At 56.6% G+C, this 15,391-nt stretch overlaps 1 protein-coding gene across 1 annotated transcript in view; it reads left to right on the forward strand.

Annotated features, from left to right (window-relative positions):
* Positions 1-15,391, forward strand: part of PTPRC (protein tyrosine phosphatase receptor type C) — a 165,182-nt gene that overhangs the window by 53,192 nt on the left and 96,599 nt on the right. Inside the window, exon 4 of the mRNA XM_077824697.1 lies at positions 13,261-13,287. Within this exon, the coding sequence (XP_077680823.1) occupies positions 13,261-13,287 (27 nt within the window). The remainder of the gene's footprint in view (positions 1-13,260; positions 13,288-15,391) is intronic.

Here is a 15,391-nt window from a genome sequence, read left to right on the forward strand (position 1 = left end):
CCTCTTCCGTTGGGCTGCAAGGACCCCACCCTCCGTCACGCCCTTTCATTCCGCCGGCAAGTGCAGCTTCTACCGCCGGCGGGGGCGCGTGACGGAGAGGCGCTCGAGGGGTCCTTCCTAGTCCCCTACCAGGGAGCCCGCTATCAGGTCTTTTACTCCACCGGAGAGGCCCGGTGCTACCTCTGCCGCTCAGCAGGGCATGTCCACAGAGACTGCCCTTTGGCCTTGGGGGTAGGGGCACCCAAGACCCCCGAGACCCGGCAGGACATCGGCTCCGTCGCTGCCGACGCCCTTGGCTGCCCAGCACCTGAAACCAACCCTCCTCCTACCCGACCCATCACTGCTCCCATCCGGGCCCAAGAGATACCTTCTCTACAATGCCCGGGCGAGCAAGAGAGTCCCACCCTTGCTATTACCAATCTGGTAAAGCCTATGGAGGAGGGTGTGGCAAAGATATTACCGGGTATAGGAGAGGGCCCGCCCCAAGGAGAACCCCCCGTCCCTCATGCTGCCTCACCGCTACCCCCCCCGAACCCCTGAATCATCGCCTCCGCCCCCCGACACGACCCCTGATAACCAACCCCCAGATGACGCTATGGTGGGCTGGACCCTAGTCCAGGGGAAGCGAGGCAAGCGGAAGGCTCGAGCTCCGCTGCATCCATCCGACGCAGAAGCCCCCCGGAAGACCAGGATGGGAGGCACTGATACTGAGCCTTCCACTACGGCCACGAGTGAGATCCATCCGCTGGTGTCGGGAGGGGAAGACAGACTGGCATTGGAGGGCAGAATCCCCCCTCCACGGGAGACCCTCCCCTCCGAGACCCCTGAGGATGCTCCTTCTGCCCGGATACCACCCGAACCCCCCGCGAACCCCGAGGCGACTGTTGAGGCGAGCCCTAGAGGAGAGGCCCCCGGGGTAGCAGGAGTTTGCCTCTCCTCCGTGTATGCGGAGATTGAGGCCCTAGACTTGACCCCGGTCACGCAGGGAGAAGATGATCTACTGCCGGTTGGCCTCGATCTGGGTAGCCTCACCCCAGCCCTCCTTTCCCCATGCTCCCTCCCGCTAATTGCCTTCCCGGGCGGGCGCACCGCAGAAGGTGGTCCACCACCTGATGCCGTGGCTGCCAAGACCACCACGGAGCCAGCGCCTAGCGTCACTGGGAGCCCCCTCCACTCCTCCTTAACCCTCGAATCTGTTCGGGAGGCACCACCTCTCAGCTGCTTGCCTCCCAAAGCCCAGAGCCTCGCCTCTGCCCACGCCCCCATCCCTCTCCCTGCCCAATCCACCTCCTCCTGCAATGCTATTGCTGCCCCTGGGGTTATTTCTTTCCCTTTTTTTGCGGATCTTCCCCAAGGAGCAGCCTTTGCATTTTCCTGCCGCGACCCATTAGGAGCTGCAATTTTTCCTCTGCCATCCCCTTCTACCCCAAGGCTTGAGACGGACCTAATAACTTTAGCCTGTCAGATCCCCGTCGGTGGTCCGCACCCTGCCTGCCCGCCTCAGCGGACCACGAGGCTGCACCAAGAGCCCCACCAGGGAATAACCGGGAAATCGCAACACTCCCCCCCCCTCATGAGCTGCGAAAAGCATTTCGGGAGTTTTTAGAAGACATCCGTGGCTCCCGCAACAGGGTACAGCTAGCTCTCCAGCTATGGGGGGACTTTGATCAAATCCTCCAGGCCACAAGGGCCCTTATAAAGGAGGGTAGAGGGAAAAGAAGACACGGTGCTGCGGTCTGTAGGCGGGCCCATGGCTTCCGTGATGATTTACTCACTTACGGGATGGGTGACGGATTGTTGCGCGACCCGCCAGGGGCCGCGAACACCCCCGCCAACAAGGAACCCCCACCCCCCCAGCCCTCCACATGACACCTCTCATTATCGCAACTTTGAACACCCGGGGCTGTAGGATGGCTCTCTGCAGGTCCCAGGTGCTCTCTTACCTTCGGGAAGGGGGGTACTCTGTGGTTTTCCTGCAGGAGACCCATACGGATCCGACCACCGAGGACAGCTGGAGGCTGGAGTGGGGGGACGAGGTCTACTTTAGCCACTTCACGATTCGGCAAGCTGGAGTGGCGACCCTGTTCTCCCCCAACCTACAGCCCGAGGTGCTAGGGGTCACTGAGGCCGTGCCGGGCCACCTGCTGCATCTCCGAGTCCGAATGGAGGGGCTCGTGGTCAACCTCGTTAACATCTATGCCCCGACAACAAGCCCGAAGTGGCTGCAATTCTATCAGCGGCTGTCCGACTTCCTTGGCACCCTAGATTCTCACGCGTGCCTAGTCCTGGGAGGGGACTTTAACACCACCGTCACGGAGCAGGACCGCTCAGGGGCCGAGCTGAGCCCGGCCGCCGCGAACATTCTCCTAGAAATAGTCGAACATCACTCCCTAGTGGACGTCTGGCATGACTACCACCCAGATGACACTTCTACGTTCACCTTTGTCTGGGTGGAGGCCCATCGGTCACACCACTCTCGGTTGGACCGTATTTATTTATCCCGTTTCCATCTTTCACGAGCCCACTCCTCCGCCATTCGGCCGGCCCCATTCTCTGACCATCATTTAGTCACCATAACGGTCTCCCTCCATGCAGAGAGACCGGGGCCGGCCTATTGGCACTTTAACAACAGCCTGTTGGAGGACGAGAGCTTAGTGACGTCCTTCCGGGAGTTCTGGCTGGCCTGGCGAGAGCAGTGGCATGCCTTTCCCTCGGTGCGGCGATGGTGGGATCTCGGGAAGGTGCGCGCCAAGCTCTTCTGCAGTGACTACACCCGGGGCACTAGCCGACGGAGAAATGCAGCGATAAAGCAGTTGGAACGGGAGGTCTTAGAGATGGAGAGGCATCTGGCCGCCAACCCCGAGGACCTGTCCCTCTGTGGAGCATGCCGGGAGAAGTGGGAGGAGCTCCGGGCCCTCAAGGACCACCGCCCCGAGGTGCCTTCGTTCGGTCCCGCATCCGCCTCCTTCGGGAGATGGACCGCGGCTCCCGCTTCTTCTGTGCCCTGGAGAAAACGAGGGGGGTCAAGAAACACGTCACCTGCCTTCTTGCAGAAGACGGCACCCCCCTCACGGATCCGGAGGAGATGTGTGGGAGGGCCCGTGACTTCTACACAAGCCTTTTCTCCCCGGATCCGACCGATCCTGGTGCTTGCAGGGTGCTCTGGGAGGAACTCCCCACGCTCAGCGTGGGCGACCAAGACTGACTAGAGCTGCCTCTCACCCTGGCCGAGTTCTCGGAAGCCCTCCGTCGCATGCCCACCAATAAATCTCCGGGCATGGACGGGCTGACCGTGGAGTTTTACCGCGCGTTCTGGGACATCCTTGGCCCAGACCTAGTCACCGTCTGGGCTGAGTCCTTGCAGAGCGGGGTCCTCCCTCTGTCGTGCAGGTGAGCGGTGCTCGCCTTGCTGCCGAAGAAGGGGGACCTCCGCGATTTACGAAACTGGCGTCCCGTCTCACTCCTTAGCATGGATTACAAAATCGTAGCGAAAGCAATCTCGCTGCAGCTAGGGTCCGCGATGGCGGACGTGATCCACCCAGACCAGACCTATACTGTCCCGGGTCGCAGCATTTTTGACAACCTCTTTCTAGTCCGAGACCTTTTGGAACTCGGGCGGAGAGACGGTCTGTCGTTCACCCTCCTGTCTCTTGATCAGGAGAAGGCGTTCGATAGAGTAGACCATGGGTACCTCCTGAGCACTGTGCAGGCGTTTGGATTCGGACCTCAGTTTGTGAGTTTTCTCCGGGTGCTGTATGCCTCCGCGGAGTGTTTGGTTAGGCTCAACTGGATCCTGACTGAACCGGTCAGCTTTGGGCGAGGAGTGCGGCAGGGGTGCCCCGTCTCGGGCCAGTTGTACGCTCTGGCGATCGAGCCTTTCCTCTGTCTCCTCCGCAGGAGGAAGACAGGGTTGGTGCTGCAGGAGCCGGAGCTGCGGCTGGTCCTGTTGGCATACGCCGATGACGTACTCCTCGTGGTCCAGGACCCGGGCGACTTGGTGCGAGTGGAGGCATGCCAGGCCATCTATTCGGCAGCCTCCTCCGCCCGAGTCAACTGGGTCAAGAGCTCTGGCTTGGCGGTGGGGGATTGGCAGCAGGTAAGCTCCCTCCCACCTGCGCTTCAGACCATCCGGTGGAGTGCGGGTCCACTGCTCTATCTCGGCGTTTACCTTTCTGCCACGCACCCTTCTCCGCCGGAGAACTGGCAAAATTTAGAAGGCGGGGTGATAGAGCGGATCCGGAAATGGACGAGGCTACTCCGATGTCTCTCCCTCCGAGGGAGAGCACTGGTGCTTAACCAACTAGTCCTGTCCACACTCTGGTACCGGCTCAACACCCTGGTCCCGGCCCCTGGTTTCCTGACCCACCTCCAGAGATTGATTCTAGAGTTCTTTTGGTCAGGAATGCACTGGGCCCCTGTTGGAGTTCTTCATTTACCCCTGAAGGAAGGAGGGCAGGGCCTGAAGTATCTGTACACTCAGGTCTGCCTTTTCCGCCTCCAGGCCCTGCAGAGGCTCTTTTATGTGCGAGTAGTTCGGCGTGGAGCATACTGGTGCACACCTTCCTGTGCCACTTCCAAGGGCTCCGATACGACCGGCAGCTCTTTTATCTTTGTCCGAGAGGTTTTCCGCGAGACCTCTCCGGGCTTCCGGTCTTCTACCAGGACCTCCTCCGGACCTGGAAACTGTTTCTAACTACCAGGTCTGTGGCGGCCACCGTGGGAGCAGATTTCCTCACGGAGCCCCTGCTACACAATCCCCAACTCCGTGTGCAGGTGGCGGAGTCCCGCTCGGTGCGCCAGAGGTTGGTCCTGGCGGAAGTCACGAGGGTCGGAGACCTCCTGGACTATGACCAGAGAGACTGGCTGGATCCCCTGACGCTCGCTCGGCGCATGGGGCTCTGCAGCCCTCGTACCTCCCGGCGCGTACTTCAGGAGGTGAAGGCCGCCTTGACCCCCGCTGCTTGGGCTTATGTCAACCGAGCCTTGCGCGAGGGCGCACCCCGCCCATCCTCTACCCCAGGCCCGCTGGACCTTTCAGTTGGGCCCCTACCCTGTAGATCCCAACAAACCCCTCACCCTTTCACTGCAAGCCGGCTGCACGAACTGCAGCCAGTCAGCTTCCAAATCGCGCCACGGAAACATCTATACACACTCACGCTTCACACCCTTCACGCCCACGCCCTGATGTCCCGCCCCAATACAAAGTGGCGGGACCTCCTGCCACCTTTGAAGGGTGAGCAACCTCGATGGGCCAGCCTGTATTCCACCATGGTCCCAAGGCCCGTCGGGGACATCAGTTGGCGGCTCATTCACGGAGCTGTGAGCATGCGCATGTTTTTGACGCGGTTCACCCCCATCCCGGATACTTGCCCTTTTTGTAATGTGAGGGAAACCCTGGCGCACGTATATTTAGAGTGTGCCAGGCTGCAGCCCCTTTTCCGGCTCCTCACGAATATTTTATTGCGCTTCTGGCTTCATTTCTCCCCTCACCTTTTTATCTATACACTTCCCATCCGTGGCCCCACAAAATCGCGGGATCTCCTAGTTTACCTCCTCCTAGCCCTAGCTAAAACAGCCATCTATAAAACCAGAGAGGGGAGGCTGGCCAATGAAATGTCCTGCGACTGTAGGGCCTTTTTCCGATCCTCAGTACATTCACGTATCCGGGCGAAGTTCCTCTGGACGGCGTCCACCGACTCCCTTGACGCCTTCGAGGAGCGGTGGGCGCTGTCCAAGGTTCTCTGCTCGGTGACCCCGTCCGGTTGCCTCCATCTGACCCTTTGATTGAGGGGAAGAGCGAGAGACCCCAGCCCCAGCCGTTGCCGCTGTGGATACCATCATTACTGTCACCTAGGAGGGGTCCTATCACGCGTGGGTGTACATCACCCCACCCCCAAACTGCCCATCCCGCAGCCGTGCCCATCTTGTCGGGCACTCTCAGGAGACGAATAATTGGTGACACTGGGTGTGGCACTAGGTAACTCGAGGGGGTGGAAGACCATGAGTGCCGAGGAAGCCCCCCCGCTCTAGACCACCAGGTAACTCAGGAGGGTGGAAGACCACGAGTGTCAAGGAAGCCCCCCCGCTCTGGGCCCAGGCTAGCCTGAACACTTCTCCCTCCTGAAGGCTGTTGTGTCATACCTTGCGTTTGCTTTTGTTTTGTTGCATAGTTTTGATTTATCCCTTTTGGTGATTCTTTGTAAGTGTTACACAAATAAAACTCTTTTCTGCTTCAAAAAAAAAAAAATTACTCTCCTGTAGCCCTCTGGCCTGGAGGGAGAAGGAGGGAGAGAGCTGCTGCTCCCGCTGCTGGGACTGCTGCTGCTAGGCCCTGGGCTCTCCCTGCTGCTGTTGCTGCTCCCCTGGCTGGGCCAGATACCACCCCCTCCTTCTCTGCTGCTACCTGGTTGCTGGCCAGCTGCTGGACCCCCCCACCCTTGGGTGCTGCTACTGCTCCAACTGCAGCCCCTTGAGGGGGGGCCTGCTAGCCCGCTCCCCAGAAGGGAGGAGTGAGGGACCCCAGCCGTTGCTGTTGTGGACACCACCACCACCTGAGAGGGGTCCTTTCTGCCTGCCTGGACCACCACCTAGAGTTCCTGGAGCTGCTGCTGCGGAGTCTGGTGCCTGGAGCTGCTGAAGCCCTGAGGAGGAGAAGAAGAGGACCATCTACCAGTGGGGGAGCACCTAGAAACTCTACAGACCACCGTGGAGGGGGCCTTAAGACTGAGTAACTTTTGAACTGTGCTCTTGTGCTGGGGGTCTTGACTGTGTTTGCAAGGACACAGGGGGTGTGGCGTGGAGCTGCCCCCCGATCCATCTGTGTGTCCCCCAACCCCCACCACTACCACCACCGCTGCCCCCTCCACTCCCCCCACTGGCTGTTTACCATCTGCCTCAGCTCCTGCCTCTGGACTTAGTTGCTTGCTTGGCTTGCCACGCCCTGATTCCACCATTTGGGCCAGAAGCAGCAGCCAGCCCAAATTGACTTTGTGCAAGTGCACGTGGGTGCACGTGCCCCCCCCCAGACTGCCCACCTCACGGCTTTGCCTCTTGTTACCTGCCCCATTTGCCCTTTGCAGCTTTTGCCCCCCCTTTTGCCCCAGCCCCCCCCTTACTAGCTTCAGTTTGTTTGCCTGCCTCACCCATTTCCCTCTACAGCCTTTGATTGTTTGCCCCACTCCAGCCTCTGAAGCTAGCCCCTTGGTTTCCCTGCCCTAACTCCAGCCCGCTTAGCCCCTTGCTCCGTGCGCCCATGCCCCCTCCCATGCGCTTGTGCGACTCCCCATTTTAGTTTCAACCCTCTTCACTGCACCCCCAATGCTGTTGTATCCCCCCCCAGTGCAGCTAGAGGAGCTGGAATTCCACCCCATGTTGGCGACTGACCCCCTAACCCCTGTTTTGTCCCCCTGTCCAGCTCACCCCCTTTGGCGCCCTCCTCCCCTGCCTGCAGCCTAGCGGGGAGGAGTGGTCGACCTGCTTCCCCTTTCCCCTCCTCCTTCTGGTGTCTCTCCTTCCCTCCCTGCTCACGATGGCGGAGGACGAGACAGGTGGGGCCCCTCCATCAGCCCCAGCTACCCCTCCACCGCCTGCCCCTCCATCACCCCCCCAAGCCTCTACCTCCATGCGCTGCGAGAGGAGTTGCGGGAGTTTTTAGAAGACGTCCATGGCTCCCGCAACAAGGTACAGCTTGCTTTCTAGTGATGGGGGGACTTTCATCAAATCCTCCGGGCTGCGAGGGCCCTCACTGGGGAGGGTAAAAGGACCAGGAAGCAGGCCGCCGCAGCCTACCAGCGGGTCCGCCTCTTCCGTGACTCCTTACTCACCTACAGGGTAGGTCACGGACTGTTGCGAGGCCCGTTGGGAGCCGTGAACATCCCTGCCGGCGAGGATCCCCCCCAGCCCTCCTCATGGCACCTCTTACCATCGCAACATTGAACACCCGGGGCTGTAGAATGGGTCTCTGCAGGTCCCAGGTGCTCTACTTCCTTTGGGAGGGAGGGTACTCTGTGGTTTTCCTGCAGGAGACCCATACGGATCCGACTGCCGAAGACAGCTGGCGGCTGGATTGCGGGGACAGGGTCTACTTTAGCCATCTCACAGTTCATTCGGCTGGAGTGGCGACCCTGTTCTCCCCCGACCTGCGGCCCGAGGTGCTGGGGTGGCTGAGGCTGTGCCGGGCCACCTGCTGCACTTCTGGGTCCGTATGGAGGGGCTCGTGGTCAATCTCGTTAATGTCTATGCCCCGACATCGAGCCCGGAGCAGCTGCAATTCTATCAGCAGGCGTCCGCTTTCCTCGGCACCTTGGATCCTTATGAGTGCCTGGTCCTGGGTGGGGACTTCAACAATGCCCTTGAGGAGTGGAACCGCTCGGGGACCGAGCAGTGCCTGGCCGCAGCGGACGTTCTCTGGGAGATAGTCGAACACCACTCCCTGGTGGACTTCTGGCGCAACCACCACCCGGATGACATTTCCACATTCACCTTTGTCCGGGTGGAGGCCCATCGGTCGCACCACTCCTGGTTGGACCGCATTTATTTATCACATTTCCACCTTTCACGAGCCCACTCCTCCAGCATCTGGGGGGTCCATTTTCTGACCATCATTTAGCCACTGTGACGGCCTCCCTCTGCGCGGAGAGGCCGGGGCCGGCCTCTTGGCATTTCAACAACAGCTTGTTGGAGGATGTGGGCTTCATGACGTCCTGCTAGGAGTTCTGGATGGCCTGGAGAGGGCAGCGGCATGCCTTTCCCTCGGTGCGGCGGTGGTGGGACCTGGGGAAGTGTGCGCCCAGCTCTTCTAACGTGACTACACCCGGGGCGCCAGCCGACGAAGGGATGCAGCGATAGAGCAGTTGGAACGGGAGGTCTTAGAGCTGGAGAGGCATCTGGTCGCCAGCCCCTAGGATCCGCCCCTCTGCAGAGCGTGCCAGGAGAAGCGAGAGGAGCTTCGGGCCCTCGAGGACCATCAGGGCCGGGGTGTCTTTGTTCGATCCTACATCCGTCTCCTTCGGGAAATGGATCATGGCTCCCACTTCTTCTACGCCCTGGAGAAAAGGAGGGGGGCCAAGAAACACGTCACCTGCCTTCTGGCAGAAGATGCACCCCCCCTCATGGAACCGGTGGAGATGTGCGGGAGGGCGAGAGCCTTCTATGCAAGCCTTTTCTCCCCGGATCCGACCAATCCTAATGCTTGCAGAGTGCTTTGGGAGGAGCTCCCTACGGTCAGCACGGGCGACCGAGACTGGCTAGAGCTGCCTCTCACTCTGGCCGAGTTCTTGGAAGCCCTCCGTCGCATGCCCCCCAATAAATCTCCAGGCATGGACGGGCTGACCGTGGAGTTCTACTGCGTGTTCTGGGACATCCTTGGCCCAGACCTAGTCACCGTCTGGGCCAAGTATGTGCGGAGTGGGGTCCTCCCTCTTTCGTGCAGGTGAGCCGTGCTCGCCTTATTGCCAAAGAAGGGGGACCTCCGCGATTTACGAAATTGGCATCCCGTCTCGCTCCTCAGCATGGATGACAAAGTTGTGGCAAAAGCAATCTCGGTGCGGCTAGGGTCCGTGCTGGTGGACGTGGTCCACCCAGACCAGACCTACACTGTCCTGGGCCGCAGCATCTTTGACAACCTATATCTGGTCTGGGACCTTTTGGAACTTGGGTGTAGGGATAGTCTGTCGTTCGCCCTCCTGTCCTTGGATCAGGAGAAGGCGTTCAACAGGGTGGATCATGGGTATCTCCTGAGCACTCTGCAAGCGTTTGGCTTCAGACCCCAGTTTGTGGGTTTTCTCCGGGAGCTGTACGCCTCCGCAGAGTGTCTGGTCAGGCTCAACTGGACCCTGACTGAACCGGTCAGCTTCGGGCGAGGAGTACGGGAGGGGTGCCCCCTCTCAGGCCAGCTGTATGCTCTGGCGATCAAGCCCTTCCTCTGTCTCCTCTGAAGGAGGTTGACAGGGTTGGTGCTGTGGGAGCCGGAGCTGCAGCTGGTCCTGTCAACGTACACTGAGGACGTGCTTCTCATGGTCCAGGACCCGGGCGACTTGGTGCGGGTGGAGGCTTGCCAGGCCATCTATTCGGCAGCCTCCTCCGCCTGGGTCAACTGGGTCAAGAGCTCTGGCCTGGTGGTCGGGGACGGCTGGCAGGCGAGCTCCCTCCCACCCGCGCTTCAGGCCATCCGGTGGAGTGTGGGTCCGCTGCTCTATCTCAGCGTTTACCTTTCTGGCACGCATCCCTCTCTGCCGGAGAACTGGCACAATTTAGAGGGTGGGGTATAGAGCGGCTCCGGAAATAGACAGGACTTCTCCAGTGCCTCTCCCTTATAGGGAGAGCACTGGTGCTTAATCAACTTGTCCTGTCCATGCTCTGGTACTGTCTCAACACCCTGGTCCCGACTCCGGGTTTCCTGGCCAACCTCCAGACATCGATTCTGGAGTTCTTTTGGTCAGGACTGCACTGGGTCCCTGCAGGGGTTCTCCATCTACCCCTGGAGGAGGGAGGGCAGGGCCTGAAATGTCTGCACACTCAGATCCATGTCTTCCGCCTCCAGGCCCTGCAGAGGCTCTTTTATGGTGCAAGTAGTCCGGCGTGGAGCATACTTGTGCACGCCTTCCTGCGCCGTTTCTGAGGGCTCCAATACAACCGGCAGCTCCTTTACCTTCATCCGAGAGGTCTTCTCCGGGCTGCTGGTCTTCTACCAGGACCTCCTCCGGACCTGGAAATTGTTTTCAACGACCAGGTCCGTGGTGGCCACTGAGGGGGCAGATCTCCTCACGGAGCCCCTGCTACACAACCCCTAGCTTCGTGTGCAGGTGGCGGAGTCCCCCTCTGTGTGCCAGAGGTTGGTCCTGGCGGAAGTCACAAGAGTCGGAGACCTCCTGGACTACGACCGGGGAGACTGGCTGGATCCCCTGATGCTTGCTCAGCGCATGGGGCTCTCCAGACCTCGTACTCCCCAGTGCGTACTTCAGGAGGTGAAGGCCGCTTTGCCGCCCACTGCTCAGGTTTACCTTAACCAGGTCCTGCACAAGGGCACGCCCCACCCACCCTCTACCCCAGGCTCGCCAGACCTTTTAATTGGGCCCCTGCCCCGTGGACCCAACCTACCCCCTAATCCCTTCACTGTGAGCCAGCTGCACGAGCTGCAGCCGGTTTGCTTCCAAACCGCGCCAAGGAAACATCTATACACGCTAGTGCTCCACACCATACACGCCCTCATCCTCGTATCCCGCCCCAATACAAAATGGCGGGACCTCCTGCCACCTTTGGAGGGTAAGGAGCCCCGGTGGACCAGCCTATATTCCACCTTGGTCCCGAGGCCCGCCGGGGATATCAGTTGGCGGCTCCTTCATGGAGCCGTGAGCACGGGCGTGTTCTTGGCACCGTTCACCTCTATCCCAGACACCTGCCCCTTTTGTGGCATGAGGGAAACCCTGGCACACATATATCTGGAGTGTGCCAGGCTGCAGCCCCTATTCCGGCTCCTCACCAATATTTTATTATGTTTTTGGTTGCACTTCTCCCCTCACTTTCTTATTTATGCACTCCCTATCCGTGGCCCCACAAAGTCATGGGATCTCCTGGTAAACCTCCTCCTGGCCCTAGCTAAAATGGCCATCTATAAAACCAGAGTGAGGAGGTTGGCTGATGGAGTCTCCTGTGACTGTGGGGCCTATTTCCAATCCTCGGTCCGTTCACGTATCCGGGAAGAGTTCCTCTGGGCAGTGTCCACTGACTTCCTTGACGCCTTTGAGGAGCAGTGGGCGCTGTCCGGGGTTCTCTGCTCGGTGTCCCCATCCGGTTCCCTTCATTTGACCCTTTGACCACACTCCTGTCCCTGTTATTTCATTAGTTGTCCCCCAGATTTATTTGGTGTCCAGGTCTTGTGGATCCCCCTCTTAGGCTGGGGGGGGGATCCTTTAGCAGTGGACGGGCTTCACCCGCCCACTTCCCGGATCCCAATAGGGCTGTTGCTGCTCCAGCTGCTCCCTAGCTGGGCCAGACACAACCCCGCCCCCTTCTCTGTTACCTGGTTGCTGGCTGGCTGCTGGACCCCGCACCCTCAGGTGCTGCTACTTCTCTGACTGCAGCCCCTTGTGGGGGGGCCTGCTGGCCCGCTCCCCAGAAGGGGGGAGCGAGGGACCCCAGCCCCAGCTGTTGCTGCTGTGGACACCACCAACACCACCACCACCTGAAAAAATAAAAGAATTACTCTCCTGTAGCCATCTGGCCCGACCCTCTCACAATATATATATATATATATATACTTAACAAAAATGGCCTTTAAGGCATAAGACATTGTTTGATTTCTTATTCTACCTTTGCCACCCAAATTCTTGAACTCCAACTCAGATGTGGAGGTTTCCTTAGCTCAGGTGTCACAGCATGTCACAGAGAATTAACGAATTAAACTAGTTCTAGTTTTAACTTGTTTCTGGTATACTACATGTTGTTCTATGGTAGACAGTGTACTGCATGACAGATAATTAAGCACCTGGATGAAAGAATGGAGCTCAGTGTCTCATGCCTTGAATTCATATTCTGGATTAAAGAAGGAACTGCAGCATAAAGACAATTACTATTTATACTGTACATTTCACAGTTAAGTTCCTGTCAGTTATGTATCACCGTGTGTTATAGGGTTATATAGACTGGTATTGAACCTCCATTTTTACATCCTCTACACCTGAGAGAACCATTTCACCTCTAGTTACAAACATCTTGGGGAATCTCCATCCCATGCCCATTCCAGCAGAATCCCAGACTACCCAACATCAAGCTACAAGATAACTCCCCAAATGAATCTTATTACAATGGGTTGAGTGACCTACAAGGTTAAAATCTTTTTAGATTACAGGGGAAGCCCAGGAGCAGTCAGCGTGAAGTTGGAAAGAAAAGAATGGTTCTCCTCTCCCCATGGAGAACTGAAAAGCACTCGTCGGTATAGCACCAGTTAGTCTCACTCAGTAGTATTGGGCCAGATCTTCAGGTGGTGTAAATCTAGCCATCTCCAATGACTTTTGTATGCTGCAACTTAATTCATGTTGTATGCTGCAACTTAATTGTCTTCTCCAGGACTGCTCATGTGCTTAAAGTCAGGCATGTGCTCACATACCTTGATGAGTCAGGGCTCTAAGCCCTTCTCCTGCATGGTGGCAAGGATCTGTTTGCATGAATCTGATTGCAGGATTGGGGCCTTAATGTATGGACACAAATGTGTATAACCTTCTCTTGACATACTGTATTTATTCCTGTTTTTATTCCTTTTAGGGCAAACACAGAACTCTATTGGAACTGGTAAGAGAACTATTTTTACTTTCCTTACGGAACTGCAACACTTCTCTATGAAATTTGCTTGAACTGTGGTTGTGTTTACTTCCAATAAGACACATGCTTTGTGTGTACAAGTATTATCTTCTAGAGTGTTTAATGCCTTTACATTTAGAATCGTCATTTAAAATAGTCAGTGTGAAGTTGGGAAGAAACAAATGGTTCTCCTCTCCCCATGGACAATTGAAAAGCACTCTTTGGTATAGCACCAGTTAGTCTCACTCAGTAGTATTGGGCCAGACCCTCAGGTGGTGTAAATCTAGCCAGCTCCAATGGCTTCAATGGAGATACATTGATTTACACCAGCTGAGGATCTGGCTCATGATATTACTTCATAATTTGTTAACATTCCAGAAACATTGTTTTGTTTTTATTGCTTAAATTAAAATCAAATATGATTAATGTTTCCAAATTTTAGTATAAACAAAAATACTGTATATAGAGATAAAGTTGCAAAGTGACAGGTAACATCATAAAACCAATATAATTATAGGTTTTTATCACTCTGCTTCACCGACCCCTTTCCTGATCTATGTGCTTCCAGTTCTCAGTTTTCAGTACTGTTTAACAGTGGCACACTTTTGACCTGTGTGCTGATCATGTGAGGCACATAGCCCTGGTCTACACTAGGACTTTAGGTCGAATTTAGCAGTGTTAAATCGATGTAAACCTGCACCCATCCACACAATGAAGCCCTTTATTTCGAATTAAAGGGCTCTTAAAATCGATTTCCTTACTCCACCCCTGACAAGTGGATTAGCGCTTAAATCGGCCTTGCCGGGTCAAATTTGGGGTACTGTGGACACAATTCGACGGTATTGGGCTCCGGGAGCTATCCCAGAGTGCTCCATTGTGACTGCTCTGGACAGCACTCTCAACTCAGATGCACAATTGTCTGCCGTTGCTCTGATGCAGGGAGGGGCGACTGACAACATGGCTTACAGGGTTGGCTTACAGGGAATTAAAATCAACAAAGGGGGTGGCTTTACATCAAGGAGTATTTCAGGCAGTACTTCACAGAGGGTTCCAATAAGAAATGGTGCACCTAAGTTATTGTTCTTATTGGAACAAGCAGGTTGGTCTGGCCTCTGATTGATACATGGCTAGATTTACCTCGCTGCACCTTCTCTGTGAGTGATTGCAGTTTGACCTAGAGGAATGAGTCCCCTAGACGGGGGGCAGCGGTGGGAGGGGGGTTGCAAATGAGTACAAAACAAATCTGGTCTATTTCTTGTTTTGATACACTCCATCTATCTTTTACATCTTTGGCTGGCAGCAGACGGTGCAGAAGGACTGCATGCCATCCACATCCCATGGCTGCTCGGCAGAAGATGGTACAAGAGGACTGCTAGCAATCCGTATTGCCTGCCTGCTCACCATAAGATGGTTCAATAGGACTGACTGCAGGACTAAAGAGAATGACCTGATCAAGTCACTCCAAATTTAGTCCCTGCGCCCATGTCTGCCCAGACGCTCCTGATAGACCTCACAGAGGTGACCAGGAGCACCTCGGACATGACAATGACGGCTACCAGTCCTACTGTACCGTCTGCTGCCATAAGGCAATGGGTTGCTGCTGCTGTGTAGCAATGCAGTACCACGTCTGCCAGCACGCAGGAGACATACTGTGACAGTGAGCTGAGCAGGCTCCATGCTTGCCGTGGTATGGCATCTGCACAGGTAACTCAGGAAAAAAGGCGCAAAACGATTGTCTGCCCTTGCTTTCACGGAGGAAGGGAGGGAAGGGGGGCCTGACGACATGTACCCAGACCCACCCATGACAATGTTTTAGCCCCATCAGGCATTGGGATCTCAACCGAGAATTCCAATGGGCAGCGGAGACTGCGGGAACTGTGGGATAGCTACCCACAGTGCAACACTCTGGAAGTCAACGCTTGCCTTGGTACTGTGGAAGCACTCCGCCGAGTTAATGCACTTAATGCACTTAGAGCATTTTCTGTGGGGACACACACATTCGAATATATAAAACCGATTTCTAAAAAACCGACTTCTATAAATTCGACCTAATTTCGTAGTGTAGACATACCCATAGAGGTCAGTGATTCAGGTG

The sequence above is a fragment of the Eretmochelys imbricata genome, chromosome 8 (genome assembly GCF_965152235.1).
Source record: "Eretmochelys imbricata isolate rEreImb1 chromosome 8, rEreImb1.hap1, whole genome shotgun sequence".
Lineage (NCBI taxonomy): Eukaryota > Metazoa > Chordata > Testudines > Cheloniidae > Eretmochelys > Eretmochelys imbricata.